Below are 21489 nucleotides of genomic sequence, written 5' to 3'. Positions count from 1 at the left end.
TGCTGCTTGTACTCCATATCATCCTAGCTTGATATGACCCCCCTTTCTTTTGTGTTACATCTCATACTCCCTTCGTCTGCCTTCTGTTTGTCTTTGCCCATCCCATGTTTCCCCCATTCTAGTGTGTGTATATTCACTCCCATTTGTCTCTGTTGTTGTGTCTGTCTGCATCTGCGCAGAGAGCTAATACCTTTCCAGCCCTTCTTTTATTTTCATTTTCCCCTTCTCTTCTCTTCTTACTGTATAAAGGAAAAGGGGAGTTCAATCAGTACAAAAAAGTGATGCTCTGCCTTCCCTACACATGCACACATATGTATGTTAGGCTTTGTGCCCTTTTGCTTGCCATATCCCTTTGTCTACTTTTCAAACATCACATTTCCCCCTTTTATGAATGTGCCAGATGTTAATGTATGTGGACACCACAACACTGTGGAAGCAATTCCTGTGTTGTAATATATACTTAGCACTGCTTTCTGCTAGCCAGATGAAGTCCATGCTGAGATGTGCTCCATAGCTTTTGTACATATTGCTTTATTTCAAAAAGCAGTTGTCTGAGAAATAGCATTTTCACCTATTGAGGGACTTGCATAAGTTGATGCACGGCTGCCATTTGGAATCTGCCTTGTGCTTCTGCATAGATATTTCACTGCAGAGATATGTTTGTTTGCATATTAACTATGCTACTCACCTGTATAGAATGAATACAATTTATTGCATTAAAATACTGCCTCTTGAAGTTTTGGTAGGTGATTATTATATGTGTACTATGCAGTGCTGCCAAACAGCACAAGTCTTGTGCAGTCATGCAGCACGTCTATGAATCTGGGTCATAGGGAAGAAATGAAAGTTATGCACTTCCTATAATGACAGATCTGTATTGGCAGTTTCATCCCTATCATTATCAGAACTAAGACCAGCAGGACTTACTTATCCTGGCATCTAAAACTTTTCCCAGGTTACCTTAGCCACTCCCCTTACTTACAGTGATGCACATCTAAGGGCTCAGCTCCACAAAAGGCAAAGCATAAACAATATATCTTCATGCTGCTGCTAAACCCTTTAATAAACAAATGTCCTGTCATGGTCCAAGTAAGAGGAAGATGGGATGCAGATGTAACTGCCATTGAAGACTTCTCAATATGGTAAGCATATAACTTTCATATCTGGAGTTTCAACTTTGACTCCAAAAGGACAGATTCCAAATTTTGGGTCCTTAGGTGGTTTTAATGAAGGGATGCTCCATACAATGGCAGCCCCAAAGGATAACTTAGGTCTGAAGATAACTTTTTTTGGTCCCTCCAGCACATCATTCTAAGCAGCCTGGCCTCCAGAGCCACGCATGCATGCCAGGTCTACCAGCTAGTCTCCAACCTCCCCCCTGACCTACTCCCACAATTCAAAGGTCAAACAGATAGGGTTGACTCTGACAGCTGGTACCCAATTTTTTGTTGGAAAAATGAAAAAAAAAAGCTGCGAATCCTTCCATACGGATTTTATTGTCCAACTAAAAATAAATTGCAGAGGTTACAATAAAGTGGGTATTCTTCGTGGTTATTATATTTATGGAAGATAGCAGGAAAATCAATAAATTGACAGTTTGTCTTTGTGAAAGACCCAATAAGGAGGTTTGGCATACATGGCTTGAAGTTTGAAAATCCTAGTAGAGGTAACTGTGACAAGAAAGAGTGCTTCGCTTGAAAAACAGTTCGGTTCTGCAGAATAATCAAGCCCAAAGAGAGGTAGATTAAGCTTCTACAGAACAAAGTAAAGGTCCTGAGGCAGAATGGTAAATTCATCTGTAGGGTGAAACAAAAACAGTGCACCTCATGAGGTTTTGCACACTTTAAAGAAACTTGGGAGAGAGAATCTGAGTTTTAATGAAAGTTTGATTTGGCTATTAAATGCACATTGAAGAATGAGGAAAAGTTAAGATCTGCACTGAAAATCTGTGATAACTACTTCAAAACACTGCAAACATGAACCATAGCAGGTCTAGACTGTAAATGGCCCACAACATAAAATAAGTCCATTTGCTTTGATGTCTTCCTTGTACTGGGTTTCTGAGCAGAGGTAAAGACCTTTAACCATCCATCATAGTACAGAGTGTTTCTAGCTAATCATGGGAACTAAAGAAACTAAGCAGTTAACTATAGGAAGTGAAGGTCCTAGTTAGGCTTGCTGGACAAGTAAGACAGGATGCTCTTGGATGTCTTCAGGAGAGATCTGCCCTGTAGTGAGGCCAAAGTCACACTTTTCAAGGCCAAAAGGGTTATATTCTGATAACTTTAGCCTTGGCCTTATCAGAAATTTGGGAATAAGGGGGATATTGAGTGGATCTCTGAGGTGTCTTCCCAAGGGAAGAATATGGGAAAAAAGCATATCAGGTTGGACAGGGATGCGAAAGGGTCACAGCAAGCCACCTCAGCTAGTGATGGAACAGTGTCCATGCTACTGAGTGATTGAGAAATCACTCATGGAATATCAGCAGACAGTGACTGAGCAATTTTGTTAGAGATCTGGTTTGCCCTGAGATGTGAGTGGACAATGAGAGGGTGAGTGGAAGCAATGACATATTCCCATTCTCTCATGACCCCCTGACAAACTGGACAGAAATGAGTTGCCCCCATTTGATTATATACTAAAACAACTCTCATGTTAGCATAGTGATAGTAATTACATTGGTGTGCATGGAAAGGGTCCGGCAATGCCTGCAAGGTGAGAAAGATGGCCCTAATTTCTAGAAGGCTGATGTGCAGACTGGCCTTGTGGTTGGACCATGTACCACAGGCTGTCTTCTCCAAATAATGCCCTCCACCTGAAAGCAGATATATCAGTGGTCATAACAGCCAGGGAGACAGGACTTGGAATGGTCTGCCCAGACAGAGTTTGGACTTGCAATTCCACCATGAGAAGTGTTGCTTGCAAATCCTGGATATTTTGATCTGAGCATTTAGTGCATCTGTAAGCTGGTTTCTCTGAACTTTGAGAATCCACTGAAGTCTTTCATGTAGAATCTGGCATGGATCACTGTGAACATTATGGATGCATTGAGATCTGGGTCATGAAGATAGACAGCCATTAGTAAAGAGTTCTTCTGGACTAACAGAAAAATATGGAGCTGATGGACTGTATCTAATATGATGGAAAAATGTTAAACAAACCAGAGTGTCCAGAGTGCAGCCTGTGAATGTAATTGACTATATGTGCATTAGCTGGAACTTTTTGAGTGTTCACTGATATTCCCAAGGACAAGAAAAGCCTAAGAAGGGAATCCCAGGGGGACAATAAAACTTTCCATATTTGGGACTTCCATTAGCCACTTACCCAGTAGGAAAAAATTGTAATCCTGGAGCCTTTGATCTGCTGCCATTACTGTCATGCACTTGGTGAACACCCACGTGGCTGTTAGTGAGACCAAATAGCAACTTTTAGAACTGAAAATGACTGGCACATATCCAGAGGTGTAAGAACATCCTAGCTTTCTTAACAATTGTGATGTGCAGGTATTCATCCTGGAGGCACAAACTACACATCCAGCCAATTTCAGACACATAGGGAAGGGTGGACCTTACTGTAGCCATGCTAAATCCCCCTTTGGAAATACATGGAAAGTGTCAGTGACACAGCAGGTGGCACACTCACCTTTGGTTGTAGGTTCTATTCCTACAACAGGAAGATGGAATGCTGACACTACAGTGCAGCATGGGGAGGGAGGGCTGCTACACTCCTGAGCGTGTTGTCATTAAAACTGAGGTCCCATCTGTCTGAGCTGGTGATTGCTCAAGTGGATTAAAAAGATCCCAATGTACCAAATGTTTACATATATATATATATATATATATATATATATATATATATATATATATATATATATATATATATATATATATATATATATATATGTCTACATACAGTGGCTAGAAAAAGTGTATACACCCCTTTTAAAATGCCAGGTTTTTGGGATATAAAAAAAGAGAGACCACAATAAATAATTTCAAAACTTTTCCCACCTTTAATGTGACCTATAACCTGTACAACTTATTTGAAAAACAAACAAATCTGTTAGGGGAAAAAATATAAAAAAATAAAAAACATACAATAAGCTGGTTGCATAAGTGTGCACACCCTTAAATTAATACTTTGTTGAAGCATCTTCGGCTTTAATTACAGCATTCAGTCTTCTTGGGAAGGAGTCTATCAGCATAGCACATCTTGATTTGGCAATATTTGCCCACTCTTCCTTGCAAAAGCGCTCCAAATCTGTCAGATTGAGAGGGCATCTCTTGTGTACAGCCCTCTTCACGTCACCCTACAGTTTTTCTATTGGATTAAGGTCTGGGCCCTGGCTGGGCCATCCCAAAACTTTAATTTTCTTCTGGTGAAGCCATTCTTTTGTTGATGTGGATGTATGCTTGGGGTCATTTTCGTGTTGAAAAGTGAAATTCCTCTTCATCTTCAGCTTTCTAGCAGACGCCTGAATGTTTTGGGCCAAAAGTGACTGGTATTTGGAACTGTTCATAATTCCCTCCACCTTGACTAAAGCCCCAGTTCCAGCTGAAGAAAAGCAACCCCAAAGCATGATACTGCCACCACTATGCTTCACCGTGGGGATGGTGTTCTTTTGGTGATGTGAAGTTTTGTTTTGCCCAAACGTACCTTTTGGAATTGTGGCAAAAAGTTCAACCTTGGTCTCATCAGACCAAAATACATTTTCCCACATGCTTTTGGGAGACTTGATGTATTGTTTTGCATATTTTAGCTGGGCCTGGATGTTTTTCTGTGTAAGAAAAGGCTTCCGTCTTGCAACTCTACCCCATAGGCTAGAGATATGGAGAATATGGGAGATTGTTGCCACATGTAGCACACAACCAGTACTTGCCAGAAATTCCTGCAGCTCCTTAAGTGTTGCTGTAGGTCTCTTGGCAGCCTCTCTGACCAGTTTTTGTCTTGTCTTTTCATCAATTTTGGAGGGATGTCCAGTTCTTTGCAACGTCACTGTTGTCCCATATTTTCTCCACTTTTTGATGACTGTCTTCACTCTTCACTGTGTTCCATGGCATATCCAATGCTGTGGAAATTTTTTTGTACCCTTCTTCTGACTGATACCATTCAACAATGAGATCCCTTTGATGCTTTGTAAGCTCCCTGCAAACCATGGCTTTTGTTGTAGCAGGCAACTGAGTAAATGTCAGGAAATCCTACTAGGACAGCTGAACTTCATTTGGGGTTAATCAGAGTCTCTTTAATTGATGCGAGGTGTGTACCCAAAAAGACTGAATGCTGTAATTAAAGCAAAAGGTGCTTCAACAAAGTATTAGTTTAAGGGTGTGCACACTTATGCAACCAGCTTATTGTACATTTTTTTATTTTTTATAATTTTTCCCCTAACATTGTACAGGTTATAGGTCACATTAAAGGTGGGAAAAGTTTTGAAATAATTTATTGTGGTCTCATTTTTTTATATCACAAAAGCCTGGCATTTTAACAGGGGTGTGTACACTTTTTATATCCAGTGTGTGTGTGTGTGTGTGTGTGTGTGTGTGTATATATATATATATATATATATATATATATATATATATATATATATATATATGTATATATATATATATATATATATATATATATACACACACACACACACACACACACACACACACACACACACACACATACACACACAAAACACCGTTTACACATTCATATTCATCCCTGTTAGACCCCAATCCTTTTTTTTCCATAACCATCATCTCATTTTACTTAATATTGTTGCAAAAATCCATTTACCATTAAACATAATTTATTCTTTCATTCCATAAAACCCATGTAACACACAATATCTTTTTATGCTTTCTTTTAACATATTCTTTACTTGTACTTTTATAATATCCATATTTAATCATATCCATGTTTATTTTATCCACTTCTTTTATATCTTCAAAAACTTTTTCTTTACATAGTTTTCCCATAACCTTTTTACTCTTCTACACTTCAAAACCGGTTGTTCCATTATTTCTTCTTCTTGACAATGTAAACATATTCGTTCACTTTTCTTCTTATATGGCATATTTCATTTTACTTTCAATTTATCTATTACCAATCTCCACAAAAAAATCTTGACATTCTACTTTCTGATTACACCATTTGCTTTTTATTTTTATAGTTTTATATTTTTCTGTATTTACAATGTTTACTGCAAACACATTTGTTTCTTCTTTAAAATGGGTTTAATGCTAATGTAACCATTTAAACCTGGATCCATATCAACATTTTGTTATGTATATATTTTTAATCATTATATTTGACCTTGTTTTGATTTTTATGCGATCGTTCAGATATCACTTTAAGATTCTGCTTTGGCTGTATCACATGATACTAAGACATTTTATAAGAGGAAGGTTTAATTTTATGAATGGAAGCACTGAGGAAGGGTTATTCTTACCTGAAAGCTTTGTGTTTTAAAGTAAAGTAATTTACATGTTAAAATAAAGTAGTTTTGGCATATCCTAGACAGTGGTTGCTTTTTACTTTTTTAATCCTGTCTGTTCTTTCTCTTTTTTAGTGTGAAGGGCTTAAAGGCAGGACAAATTTGGCACTCCTCTGAAAAATAATCCTCACTTAGACATTTTACACACTTAGTATGCTTAATCCTGAATGTGGGGACTTGCTCCACATTTATACTTTTTGAAGGACTGAGAGTTCTGCTTTTTCGCCATAACTGCAGAGAAAAAGCTAGCATGTAAACAGCAACAAAATTGTACTAACAAATGAGAGGGAGAAGAGCCTGACTATTTAGCCTAACAACTAGCCAAATAAAAGCCAACTGAAATGAAACAAACTAACCTGAATAGAAGTAATAAGGACTAAAGGAGTCAAACCTGACAGAAACTCGTAGAATTATTTTCCAAGAGACTCTAAGAAACAGTGGTTGTCTGAGGCTGTTTCATGGTTGAGTTAACTTTAACATGCAGTTGAAAAGATTTGCAGGAGTCCTTTGATGTGCAGCATTGTGTGTAAGGGGGAATGGCTAAGGTGTTAGTCTTGGAAAGTTTTAGGTACCATGCTAAGACCATTCATCTTAATCCTGTAGGTGATGGAGATGAAACTTCAGACATCAGATTTAAAATCACTGTGTTGATAAACATTAGGCTGCATTTACTGTACTACTCAGATATCACTATAGTTAGCGCTGGGCTGTTGGGGTAGTTAGGACAGTATGTGATGTAACACCAGTGCACTGAAAAGAGACTGGCACTAGCAAGAAATCTTCCTGCATATAATCTGGAGGGCATGCAGTATGAGAATTTGCTCATTATAATACAATGCATATACCAAAAAATATAGTGTTTATAATTTACCATTCTTAGGTCATCGGGGATCTCCTCATTGAATTCATTTTTTGCCATTTTTTCCAAGGTACCAATGGACAGTTCCAGAATTTTCTCATGGTGTATATTTTCTAAATCGCGGCACTGAGAGATTGTAGGAAAGTCAAGGAAATGCTACAGCTTTAATTTATACACATATCCTTTTGGAAATGGTGACATATCATACAACAACATAATACAATGTGATCATTACAAAACTGTTCAAAACAAGAATGCCAGATCTATACTATAATTGTAAGGGCTGGCTATTATTTAATGCCTTTAGCCTTCACAGTTTTGTCACATAACACATTACACAAAAGACAGCAACATTTTGAGCATAATCTGGCATAACCAAGATATGTGGTTTAAATGATCTTGCACACTTCTTCATTTCTTCCCACCAGGTTATCACAGGAATTTTATATATATATATATATATATATATATATATATATATATATATATATATATATATATCAGCTGGGGTGCCTTCTGTGCAGAGTCTGCATGTCCTCCCCGTCATCACGTGGGTTTCCTCCTGGTGCTCCCGATTTCTCCCACATTCCAAACACGTGCACTAGGTGGATTGGATACTCTAAAATGGCTGTAGATGTGAGTGTGTGAGCGAGTGAGTGGTACAGATGAACTCTCATGGCAGGGCTAGCCACCTGGCAGTGTAAACCTTGGCTCGAGATGATTGTCACTATTGAAGTGACACCCTGACCCCATGGGCAAAATAAGAAAAGGGTTGAGGATAGGTGGAGGTATATAAGACACAGAGGATGCAGCTCTGCATAAGGGATGCTCTGCTGTTATGGAGAACAACAATGAAAGGTTGGACATATATTTCTGAGAGGAATGAAACATTCTCACAAACATGCTGCTGAAAAGCCTAAAAAAATAGAAATGTTCACCTCATTTTGCTGAGGAAATAAAGGAAGTCCTTTAAAAAGTAACCACATGGAGTAACAATGTACTTTTCTGTTCAATCTGACTGCTCAAGTCTTAAGAAATGCCAGTGAACTCCATGAAAGAACAGTGGAAGGTATCCATCTTTAACACCAGCAAATTACATTTAAAGTCTATCAAGTAATTTGGCTCTGGGTAGAGCAGATTACCACAACAGCCTCCTCACTTAAATATTCAGAGGTTCATATGTGTATACTAGGCTAATGACCACTAGGACCCTTAAAAAACTAGTTATGTAACTCAAATGTGACCCACAAATTTGATTTATATAAATTTATAGGGGGTGATTTACTGAATGCCTCTGTCCATCAAAGACATAGGAGCCAGACCAAGGGTGAATTTCTGATTATCCATCCATTGGTCCAAGTTGTTCTTAAACAGGCATAGTTTTAATCTGTGGTGTAAATGCCACAACACAAGCCAAAAAGCAGAGAACAGATGGTTTACAACAATTTCAGTAAAGGAATAGCACTTTATAATATTTACAGTTGAGACAATAGTATAAAGTTTACATCACCAGTGGAATATTTACGAGTAGGATATTTTCAGTTAGGCATCTGAATGTTATTTGTCTAATATAAACTTCCTATACATTGGTTGGTAGACTATGTATAAATAGTATCTGAGCATACTCCATGTTAGGTAGCAAAATGTAATACAACATGGAGATGAATACATCTGTGCATCTACTGCCATACTTCAAACTCCTGTCATTGATTTGGATTTCAGGAGTGAACCCAGAAGTTAGTAAAAACTACACGGAAAACCTAGCCAAGCTAGAGTGTTCACCGTCTGATACCTTAAACCTCCTGTAATAGAGGTCCATGGGATATATGCAGATGACTCTTTAAGGACATCAAGTGTTTCAGCTATATGGCTTCTGAACATATCTCTCAACCTGGAAATATCAAAAATCTGGACAAAGCCCATGAAAAATAGGTACAAATCTGTATGTTGATTAACATAAAATGTGTATACATAATTGTGTAGTCCCGCCCACTCCAATGAAATTGTGGGATATCAACTTTTGAACACAAACTGTAGAATAGACAACCAAAATATTATCATGAAACACAAAATAAGAACAACAATAAGGTTTTATTTGTATTAATATTTGAACTTGTGCAAAACTAAAATACAATATTCTTTTAGAAAAATAACACTGGGTAAGACTGCACTTGCCTTCAGCCTTCTTTAAATAACAAAATATAAACCAGATAAATTATTTATATATTATTAATTATATAACACAAAACTTTGAACTTGTATAAAACTAAAAGTTCTCTTATATAAAAATAAAATTGACTGTCTTGTACTAACTAGTCTACTTGCTACTACTACTACTACTACTACACAAACACACACACACACACACGCACACACACACACGCACACACGCACACACACACACACACATATATATATATATATATATATATATATAAAAAACAAACAAATTCTAACAATTACTATACTGACTGGTGTAAATTTATAATCCATCTTGCAGCACAGAAAAGCCAGTAACAATGCATTCAAAAACCAAACCATGCTCCTGTCCTGTCTTAGTTCAGCTTCTAAGCTGTAGCACATGCACATTGTCTGGTCGAGTATCATATGAAAGAATGAAACTTGTTTTGTTTAGGCAGCAGCTTCATATCCACTTTCAGAGGTTACATGTTTGTAAACAAAAACAATATATCTACAACCACAATCACACATCCATCCATCTCCCTAGTCCCTACTCCAGTCCTGACTGACTCATCCTCCTCAGTATAGTGTGATATGTGCCACTGGCACTAGTTATCAATAGCTGCATTGCTAGCTCCAGAGCTCCATAAAGGACCTTACATACACAAACATATGGAGCATAGCACAGACTTGACTAAGATTGTAACATTCTGAAATATTGCATTTCAAATCTGGGTAGTAGCTATAATGTAACAAGCCTGCCACTCTGGACACAGTGACCTGCTCTGCTAGATTACTGTGCAAAGCTAGTAGCCACCAAACCCTTCTATTTCTGTATAATTAATTACATCTTCAGCTGACCTTCAGCAGTAATAATAGCCTGTTACCTACCTCTCCCTAGCTAGCCCCAGTGCCCCAGTCAGATCAGAATGACCATGTCCTCCTCTGCTCGATCATCATTATACCTATTACCTAACCCACCAACTGTGTAACAGAGAATGAAAAATGAATCGATCATTTCATCATTATTTTTCAATATATAATGCATTGCAATTGCAAATACAACACGGGTTACACAACGCATGAGTCTATACCATACCTCTCTCTCAACTGTACAGATTTTCACAGAATGTCCAGATTTTTGCCTCATATTTTGTTGATCTGTTTCTCATAAAATTGTGGTTTTCTGCCAAACTAGTGGTAACTGGCAAATCATTAAAGACTGAAGTTAGAAAATAATGGCAGACATTTGAGTTTCAGACTTCATACTGTTCAGAAAAATCATGCTAAATTTGCTACTGCAAAATCTGTTACTCTTGTCAAATTTATAAGTTTGTAAGAGAAATATTTAAAAATGTTCCCTCCCTATTTTTGGGCCTTTGTCCCACTTTTATTAATGGCTTTGTCCAGATTTTTTTCTCTAAGAAGTTGAGAGGTATGATATGATTCAAAAAAAAAAAACATGATCTCATACCCATACAACATTTACTTTCTTATCTTTTTTCTATTTACCTGCTGGTAGTGCTGGAGGAGCCGGGGGAAGAAGCAGCAGCTGAAGAAATAAATGTTTTCATGATGAAGAGGATGAGGAAAGATGATGATGATGATGAATATGATGAGTCTGACACTCTGTCTGACTGACTTTCTTGGACCAGGAAAATTAGGTGGATTAATTATTTTACACCACCGCACAGCTCTGAGTCCGTTAGACTTGTGTGTTGTTTGCCCGGTGCCCAGTCCCACCCAGTCAGTGCCTTCTCTTTACGCAAGGCAAGCAAGATTATAAGAAGCAAGTGCAACTCAAGCAATGAAAGAGCAACAATAAAAAAACCCCACTTATTTTAAATTTAAAAAAGAACACTGTCAGTGTGTATTCTCTGTTTGTCAGCTAGCTATTCAGCTGCACTGCGTGCCTGCTTCAGTTCAAATCTTCAGTCTTGCTCAATGGCACTTGGCACGCACACTCACTCCGTCTCTGGCAGGCAGAGGCTTCTGTTCCGTTAACTGTCTCTTAGTTCTTTTGTCTTGTCTGTCCCGGGCTGGCCCGCCCCTATCTCTTTATTCCCAACAGCAGGCAGCAGGTTGCAGCGTGTGACTCGTGTGATCAGTGACTGAGTCTGACGAGTCCAGCACGTGCACTGCTGCTGCTAAAATGTAAACAAAAAAAAACACAAAGTAAATTAATGTGATAGACAGTGCACTGGCTGCGGTATTCCCAATCCCCATCCTCCACTGCCTATGTCATGTGTTAAGTGTAGTTTTGAGGGCAAAGCAAAATAGTATTAGTCACTCACTCACTCTATATCTCATTTGCTTGGCTGTTGACTTGGTTTTAAAGTTTAAGTTTATACAGGGACATTACATTAATTGACCAGACCAGACCGTCCATGACCATCTCGTTTGTATTATATTATGCAGTTCAGTTTGTCATTTCGGCTTGGCATCATTTATTTATTTCATTTATCTCTGTGTATTCTGACTCTGTAGTCAGTGTAGCTAGTGTGTGTACTCTACAAGGAAGGAGGCAAGGAGCTGAGGGCTCAGATCAGGTTATTTATATGCTAAACTAAATGTTAAGGTATGGAAAAGTTTAATAATGACTGGGGAGTGGGTGAAAAAGGATTTAATGCACTTATTTTGGAAGACGGGATGGGACTCGAGACTGGGAGTTCTTTTCTTCTGTCACTGACTGACTGACTGTGTATGCAACTGTAATGTACGTACTATGTTGATGTCTTTGTAGTTTGTATTTGTACTACTACTTGCTGAGGTCAGACACAGCAGCACAAAGCCACAAGTGAAAGACTTAAGTTAAACAGAAGTCTCTGAGTCTGAACTGTCCTTGGACTGCACTATGACTAACTGACTGACCGCATTCCTCAACCATGTGAACCATCTCTTCCTCCTAAATGAATGAAGTTAAATGAACCAGCAACCCTGCCCCCTCAGCCAAAATCCGACAGGCTGGCAGGCTGCTCACGAAGCTGACATCACCGTGCACTCCTCCACACAATGACGTCAGTAAAAAAAGGTGAAGAAAATTTTTAAAAAGCTGGGAAATTCGGAAATTAAGGGGTGCCACTCAGGAATTGTGGCACCCCCATTAATTTGGACCTCAAAACCGGTAAAAAATGAGAAATTCGGTATGGTTGAGAGGTATGCTTCTGAATACTAATTTCTTAATATAATTTAATACTTCTACCATTTTGTTTGCACCTGTGAAGCCATTTACATTCCAAAATACTATGGTTAGTGCAGTCTTTATGATAAAAAGTTATTATTCCCATCCATTATATATGACAGCTTTTTAAAAAATGTCTGCTTTCGGCTTTTGCGTTACATGCACCCATCAATGTTTGGCAGGTTGATCTTTTATACAGTTGTTTCTTGTCATCTCGATTTGAACCTGTGCCATATTTTACAGGGCTTCATGTTTTAATGAAAGCCCTCAAAAAAAAAAAAAAAAAAAAAGCAAATCCATCCTCAGAACACCCAATAATATGTTAACTTAAAACAAACACACACTACTATGTACATCTTCAAATAATGAAGTTTAACCCTCCTGATAGGAGCAATTGTCCCAAATCAACAGTCACACCCATACAACTTTACCTAACCTAAAATTAAGGTTATCCATGCTAAGGTGTCTGTTACAGCCTGTGCTCTACTTACTGTAATTGCTGTATGATCTTGTCTTATCTTTATTGCCCTCCCAGATGTGAAAAAACAGACTCTATGCTTTTAGAAAACATTACCTTCTAGCATTAAGAAAAAGTGCACTAGCTATCTTTAAATAAAAGTAAATTATAGGTACTAGGAAACATACTATCGCTTATTCACTTACAATAATTTCAGATTTTGTTTTTACTAAGCTGTTTTCCCTTGTGCCTTTTAATTTTATGATTCCTTCAGCAAACAATGCTCAGAACTCACAATATGTATTGCCTGCACCTGTATTTATCTTATCTCCATAGAAACATAAGAAGAGAATGTACAGCTGCCCTCAGCTACAGACTTCTCAACTCAGAATGAACATTTATTTGCTAAAGGAAAACTTTTCATTGCATTCACTTTGATTGCTTATTTTTAAAGTCCACATGGTTACACAAAAACACTGTTATTAGATTAAGCCAAGGGCCTTAATCCAGATATTCATCTATGCGAAATTAAGAGAAAACATCTCAACTCTACAAATATTAGAATCAGTGCACTTTTACATCCCAACCCCTACCGCAACAACCCGAGATTACAGCATAGTAATTTAAAGATGATTTTGTCAAGCCTTTCATCTTTTACATTGTACTGCATACATTTCTTAAAACTAAGAAAGAAAAAGTAGTTGTTTACTTTAGTATCTTTATCACATACAACAATCACTGAAAATGCTTTAATATATAACATATAATTTATATAATTAAATGTTTTACACAAATGTTTGTTTGGTCTTCTTTCGGCTTCTCCCTGTTAGGGGTCGCCACAGCGGAACTCTGGTCCGCTAATAATTGGCAGTAGATTTTTATGATGCCGAGGTGCCAGCTCGACACCCAACCTTCAACAAAGGCACGCCCATTCTACGCATGTCTTTCAAACACCACTCGACTGTGGGGAGGACATGCAGACTCCACACAGAAGTGCTCCAGTCAAGAATCGAACGGAAGAACCTATTGCTGTGAGGCGACAATGCTACCACTGCACCACCACTGCTTAAATGTTTTATTATGAACAAAAAAATTTTTTACATAGTTACTTTTTTTTCTTTTTTCATTTTAGTGTCCTTTTAAACATTAATGACATGAAGTAGGGTATATGCCTTTCAATCTGCCTGCAAGATTAACAAAGTCATTAAAAGTCCAATCTTTCTCAGCCAATTTTTGTTCTTGTAAAGCCATGCTTCACAAACGGGATTGATGCTTTATAGTCACTAATTTCAGTGTTGCTGGTCTTATTCCTGTTTATTTCTGTCTCCCCAACCCCAGACTCTGGTTCAAGTCTAAGATACTCCCAATTCTTCTAGTCCACTACTGTGCTTTTTTCTGTCTTTCAAGCATTTTCCTTTGGAACACTGGAAAATGTTCTACTGGGTAAAGTCTCTGTATGAGCTTTATCAGGAAAATCTGAAGCAGAGTCCCCTTCTCTTTGATGGTTCACTTTTTGTTGGACAGACTTTTTTATTTACTCCTTAGCCTGTTCTACATCAAAAAATTATTTTGATTTTCTTGGAAGGAATATTCTGAAGACAGCTAGATATAGCAGCTTGAATCTCACACCTGCCTCTCAAAAGTCCATGTTTGGTGGGATAAATTTGCGTCTCTTCTGCCTGGTGTACAGTTAATAATCATTTTCCACAAACACTCTACTGTTTCCTATTTTTAATACTTTGTCCATCTGCCACAGTTTTGTCAGCAACAACTCATTCTGCCTTTTTTAATTTCTCCAACTCTTTTGGGTTTCTGATATCATAACAGGAATGAACCCCATTCCTAAGTCAAAGTATGATTAAATTTCATGTAATTAGTATTGTTTCAATCTTTGTTATCCAGAAGGGCTCTTTGCAGCACCTGCAATGTGCCCACTATTGACTCCTCCTGCAATTCATACAGTTACATGCATTGGTAACATATCTAAGCACAATTCTAAATTATTTTTTATAAGACATTTTGCTCCTGCTACTGTTGGAACTGTCTGGGTATCCTTCTTCCACATTTCCCTCATTTCTGCCTGAAAATACTGGTATTTTATGACTTTGCGTCTCTCTGTATTTATGACACTGTAGTCACTTGGTGTAGCAATTTCAATGATCAATGCTACTTTTGTTTTCTTTTCATGGACTACTATATCTGGTTTTCTCACATCTTTTTTTTAAACTGTTGGTAATGGGTGATCCCATGTGATATAAACGTTATTATTTTCTATAATGCTTTGTTGCTTATGTTTACAATGTTTTTCAGCTACTTCAGTATTATAATGTCTGTGCAATTCCCAATGCAACAGTCTTGCCACATTATTATGTCTTTCAGTGTACAGTCCTTCTACCATTAGTATATAACAACTGGCAACAAGATCGACTGTTTCCAATTCTGTTGTACAAAACCTACATTTGTCTGTTTCTCCCACATGTTCAATGGACTTTGTAAACCAACATTATACATAGTCTACTATCTTGGGCCACCAATATTAACCTTTGTCTTTTGGTTTAAATTTACCAACCTTTAACCATTCCTGCATTTGATCCTGATCAACATGAGGCTGTTCCAAGAATTTTCTGTACTTGCAACTACATTTATGCATTTTCCACATTTCTTGACTTCTCATCTGATCCTTCACTTTATATTCTTTCTTTTTGTTTTTTGGCACATTCAGTTGTTGCCTGATTTTATCTGCTTCTGGTTTGATTTCCATTCCTGTTTGACACCACTATGCTTCTGCTAAACTAAGCAGGGAAGAAGTCATTTTAGACTTATTCACATCATGTTTTAAAACTTTCACTACATTTGGGCCTTGTGTGGTCAGCAAATATATATGCAGTCCTATGATCGGAGATCTATACATGTAATCAGTTTCGAGGAGCCCCATACTTCCTTCAGAATGGGGAATATATAGTCTTGGTATACACTGATTTTTATAAATCATTTGATAAGCATGAATCATCATTCTTGTTTTCCTGTCCAATCAATCCAACACCTTTTGGGACCAGTCAAGCACTCCAGAGCTTTAAGTTAGGACGGAAGAGGAAATTGGTTTATAGCTTGGACTTTGGTACTTTTAATAGTCAATTATTTTGTGAGTGGTAGTGTTATAAATAGCGCTACCAACATTTTAATTTTGATTCTGAGGAGGTCTCCGGTGAGGAGACAAAAGCGCTTATTCCTGCTTTATTTTGCCAGTTTGATTTTTCTGGAATAAATTTATACCAATTTTGGTTCGAGTCGTTTTTGGAATTGTTCTTGGAACTATTGGTGGAACCCACATCATACTAGAGGACTGCCTTCATTGATCTGTGTAGCTAGTGTATGTTTTGAGTCTAATTTTTGTATTTTCTGTTTGGAGCTTGGACTTTGTTCCTAGATGCTAGCAATGTTTTCAGTATTAATTTTAATCTTCTATAATATTCCTTACTAAATTTTATTTACATTTGTTCGTTTTATTGTTGATCTTTCAACAGTTCCCAAATATTTATACACTCCATGTTGTTCAAGTTCTTTTATACCACATTCCTGCCCCAGCCTGATGTTTTCTTGGTGTTGCAGCTTTCCTGCTTTAAAGGCTGCTTTTGCACATTTATCAAGACCAAATGACATCCTTACATCATCTGAAAATGTTTTGAAAACTTGCAGTTTTGCTTTCAGTTCTTTAATGATGAGCTATACCATTTTAAATCATCCACAAAAAGAAGATGAGAAGTCTTTAGTGTGTCATTTTCTGGGAGCCAAATTGTAGCCATGGCCTAATCTGTTAAGTAGACAGCTTAATGGGTTAAGGGCAAGACAAAAGAGCAGTGGTGACAAAGAGTCACTCTGGAATATCCTCCTTTGAATTTTTTATCACTGGAATAATAATTTGCCTTTTATCATGGCTGAACCGCAAAGTGGTTTGCCACAGTTTCATGGTCGCTGTAATATTAATCGATCAATGTAAGGTGTATCTTATACATTTTATCCATGAATGTGGAATACTGTCACATGCTTTTTTTGTAGTCTATCCATGCTATACTTAGATTCTTCTTATTTATACAGTTCTCCATTATGAATTTAACTACAAATGATCCTTTGTTCCATATGACTTTCTTTTTACCCTTTTGTTCTATTGCCATGACTGAGTTTTCTTCTAAATTGACTACAAACTTTGTCAGTATCAAATCCAGTGTACTATTCGGCATCTTTGTTATGTTTCACAGAATTTTCATTGATTTGTTTGCGTCTTTCAGCTTTTTCCTGGTTAGGGGTCGCCACAGCGGAACTCCGGTCCGCTAATGATTGGCAGTTGATTTTTACGTACCGGCTTGCCAGGCCTGACGCACAACCTTCAATGAAGGTACGCCCATTCACGCATGTCTCCACACAGAAGACGCTCTAGCTGAGAATCGAACCGGACAGCGTCTTACTGTGAGGCGACAACGCTACCGCAGCACCACCACCACCACAAAATGTATCTATTTCATCTTTTTTTTTGGTGGTGTTTCAGTTCCTTTTGTCTTGTTTCCCAACTGTCTATAAAACGTTTTTGGGTCATCAATAAATTGCTTATTTTGAACTTTTTCTTTAAATTTATCTGCATATATTCTATTTTTTCTGCCTGTGCTGGTATTTTTAATTTATTATTTGTGATAGTGCACAATAGATCCTGATCTGTTCCGAGTGTGCATTGCTTTTATCATGTCTACGTTTCTGAGTACTTTTGTTAATCTGTTCCCTCTTCTCTTCTATACTGTTTTAACAGTGACACTTCTTGTTTTTATTGTTTTATGGTTTTCTCTATTCAATACTTCCATGATGGCATTTGATTCTTCCTCTTCCTTTCCCTTACTGCCCTGTGTTTCTGTGGTAAGACTCTGTTATTAATTTAGCTGCACAATAATATATCCTATTTACTTCTGTTACAGTGCACAAATATTTATGAACAGTCCTACTTACTGTGTTCATTTGTTTTATCAGACTTCTAACTTTTTGAGTTTTATTGACTTTCTGTAGTCTATGTCTTTCATTGATCTTAATATATCTGTCCATCTCTATTAAATCAAGCAGCTCTTTTCTGAGATAATTTTCTTCAAAACTGAGGGCACATTCTTTGTCTTCCATTTCCTGGGGGCATTCTTCAGAAAGTTTCAGAGCAACTGCCTGTACTGCATTCATCCAGTTTTATCCTGTCATCTGTTGCTCTTTCATATGGGAACTCACTGGCCTGTCAGTCTACAACATTGACTGTGTCAGAGTTGCCACAGTTTCCTGCTTCTTCCATTGCTGTGCAACCCCGACTGACCTTTTTTACTGGTTCCCTATGAAAGGCTCCAAAGTATCTTCATATGGCAACTCATCAGATGTTTCCCTCTCCACGGGTTTCTCCTTAATTTGGAGATCCATTGCTCTATCCTGCTGTGGTGTTATCAGATTTAAATTTTCTACACTACATCCTTCACTTCACAGGTAATCCATTACCTCAGTTTCCATTTAACTTCTCCATTAGTAATTCTCTTTTCTTTTTTTTTTGTATTGTAAAATTTTCCATATCCTGATGCCTTTGCCTATATTTCTCTTTAAATATATTTGGTGCTGCTCTTTTTGTATTGATTAATTTTGCTTTCTCTTTTGCATAAATACTGCACCATATTAAATCTCTTTTTCTTTCCCATGTCCATATTTCTTCTTCATATATCTCTTGCTCCTCCTGTTTCTCCTTACTTGGGGGACTCATCCCATCATACTGTGATATAATCTGTGTTAGACTTCTGCACTAAATCCTTCACTTCGCAGGTATTCCATAACTTCAACTTCTATTTTTTTTAACATCTACTTCACTAATCTTCTGTTCTACGTTCCTTCTTTGTGATCTTATTTTTTCTATTGTGAATTTTTTCTTATCTGGAGGCCTTTGCTGGTATTTCTCTTTGAATATCTTTGGAGCTGCTTTTTTGTATTGATTAATTAATTAGGCTCTCTCCTTTGCATGCATATTGCATCAAATCAGATCGGTCTTTCTTTCCCATGTCCATATTTCTTTTTTATACCTTTCAAAAATCTCTAAATGTTGTTCTTTATATTTTCAGACTTACTCAGTCGCTTGTTTTTCCAAATAGCCCAAGGTTTCTTGGTCTAAATAATGTTTTTCATAAATCTGGTATATTAACAAACACAAATTTTTATTTCAAGTTTATGACAATTTTTCTTGTGCAAGTATTTTTCTTTCCTATAACTTCTCTCTTAATCTTTTTGTATATCTTTTGTCTTGAAATTTTGGGCTTCTTGCATAATTGTAACAATACATAATTTCTTTCTTATCCTCAATGGTCCACTCTATAATTGTGGACTACTTCCTTTTACAACAGGGGGGGGGGCATCCACCCCTTGAACTTGGCCTAGCTACACTGTAGGAATGTTTCTGTATCTTGAGGATTCTACGCTGTCATTTTTTCCAGTCCTGACACCAGTATGCCTACCAGGCTTAGGAACGTTTTTATCCTGGTTCTTGTGCACCCAGCTACAGAATCTTTTTTACTTTTTAACCTACCTTTGTCCATGATATATGCTATATAAAATACAGTCTGTATATCAGTGTCTTCTTGGTGAGATTTTGTGAAAAACAGGGTCTACCTCATGAAGGTACTCACCAAGACTTGAGGATGAATGCACTTCCAGCAATACTGCTCTTCTTTGCTTGCTGATTTATCATCTCTCCATTCAGACCGCAGACTCTGCTGGTATGACTGCACTGATGTGCCCCTTCAATTAACAGATCCTGCCATGGAATACCAGTCCAGTTCTTTATTTGTGGTTTCATAAAACTAATACATTCTGTTCTATCCAGTTTCTCTGGTACAGCAGAAAATCTTGGGTTCTCTCTGTGTGCTCTGTCCTCTAACTACCATTTTTGAAACAGCTCTTCTTGAGCAGTCTCATGCTCAGCCAGTCTTTTCTACATTTCGATCTTTGATTTCTGTAGTTTTATCAGTTCATCTGAATAGGTGTTTAAAGCTTCTTCCATTTTTTCCAGCCTTTTTTTTTATTTGATTTGATGTACTTGTTCAGTGTTTTGTTTATATTAGTCAGCTCTGTGCACGTTTGATTTATTTTTTCTTTTAAATTACTAGCAGCCTTCTCTTGTACCAAAGCTTGAGCTTGAACTGCTCATTTTGCTGAACAGCTACAGGGTTCTTTCCAGTCAAAGTCTTCTCTTACTGTTTCTAGCTGATTTTCTTTCAGGCTCTTTTAGTTTCTTCTTTGCTGGCATCCAGGCAGTATGCTAAATTAATTTTACTAAAACTGGCAGATTTACTAGTCTTTATATCTTTGTTTCTTTTTTCAAACTTGCAGAGTTGAAATTAAGCTGATGATCAGTGTGCAGCCATCTTGGAAGTCCCCCAGAAAAAAAAATGCTGTTTTGAGCAAAGGAAATATAAGCAAACTACTGCAGGACCCGATAGAAGAATGAGCACAGACATAAACTAAGCTAAGGAGTCTTGATTCCAAAGACACAACAAGGAAGACTGCCTGGGAAAGAAGTGTCATGGACCCAAGACTGTTAGGACGAACCCTGCCAAGGGCAAACCAAGTAAGCAATGCAGGCAGATACTCTTAATGTAGTGGACAGTACTGCAGTCTGGTCAGTGGTTTCCTATTACGCTGTTGCAGACGCAGTTTGTCGAATGTATCTTTGTCGAACTGAAAAGCAAGAAAAAGCAAAATAGCGAAGCGGCTTTTCAGTGAATTCTTTCCCTGGGAAAGAATTTGTTTGTCCGCTTTTCGCTACTTTGCCTTTTTGGCACTGTAGTGTGATCTTGCAGTTGGTATATTTAAGTAGGGGGGTGTGGGGGGGGCAAAGCCCCCACGTCAGGGGGTGTGGGGGGGCAAAGCCCCCCACATTATGTAATGTTTTACAGTTGTTGTTTTTTTTCAGAACAGCGATTTTTTTCTCCTTGGAAAAAGTTGCTGTTCTGAGGTTTCGACATTGTAAGCTTTCACTTACATGGGTCAATTATGTGTCATTCGCTCTTCTGAGCTTGCGATATCATAATATAGACCCTGGGTCAGTGGGTGATGTACCCAGTAGTATTACTGGACTAATACCACAGAAAGTGAATGGACTGAGGTCTGTCACTCAACCAGTTCCTGGGTGTGGAGCACAAGTCAACCCCAACACACACTCAATTTGGAGGGAACTACTCTAACAATAGCAGTGCCTTTAGCAGAAAGGCAGCCTCTTAATGCACCTACAGCTTAAGCCCTTTTTCACCTAGTTGTCTGAGTGGATC

At 37.7% G+C, this 21489-nt stretch overlaps 1 protein-coding gene across 1 annotated transcript in view; it reads right to left on the bottom strand.

Annotated features, from left to right (window-relative positions):
- The window catches only part of DRC3 (dynein regulatory complex subunit 3), a 557555-nt gene that overhangs the window by 72131 nt on the left and 463935 nt on the right, over positions 1-21489 (bottom strand). The window contains exon 10 of the mRNA XM_044089663.1: positions 7359-7482. Within this exon, the coding sequence (XP_043945598.1) occupies positions 7359-7482 (124 nt within the window). The remainder of the gene's footprint in view (positions 1-7358; positions 7483-21489) is intronic.

Source organism: Protopterus annectens, chromosome 12.part0 (assembly GCF_019279795.1).
Source record: "Protopterus annectens isolate FY-2018-M chromosome 12.part0, PAN1.0, whole genome shotgun sequence".
NCBI lineage: Eukaryota > Metazoa > Chordata > Ceratodontiformes > Protopteridae > Protopterus > Protopterus annectens.
Note: the sequence above shows the minus strand (reverse complement) of the source record. Positions and strands in the feature narration are given on the sequence as shown.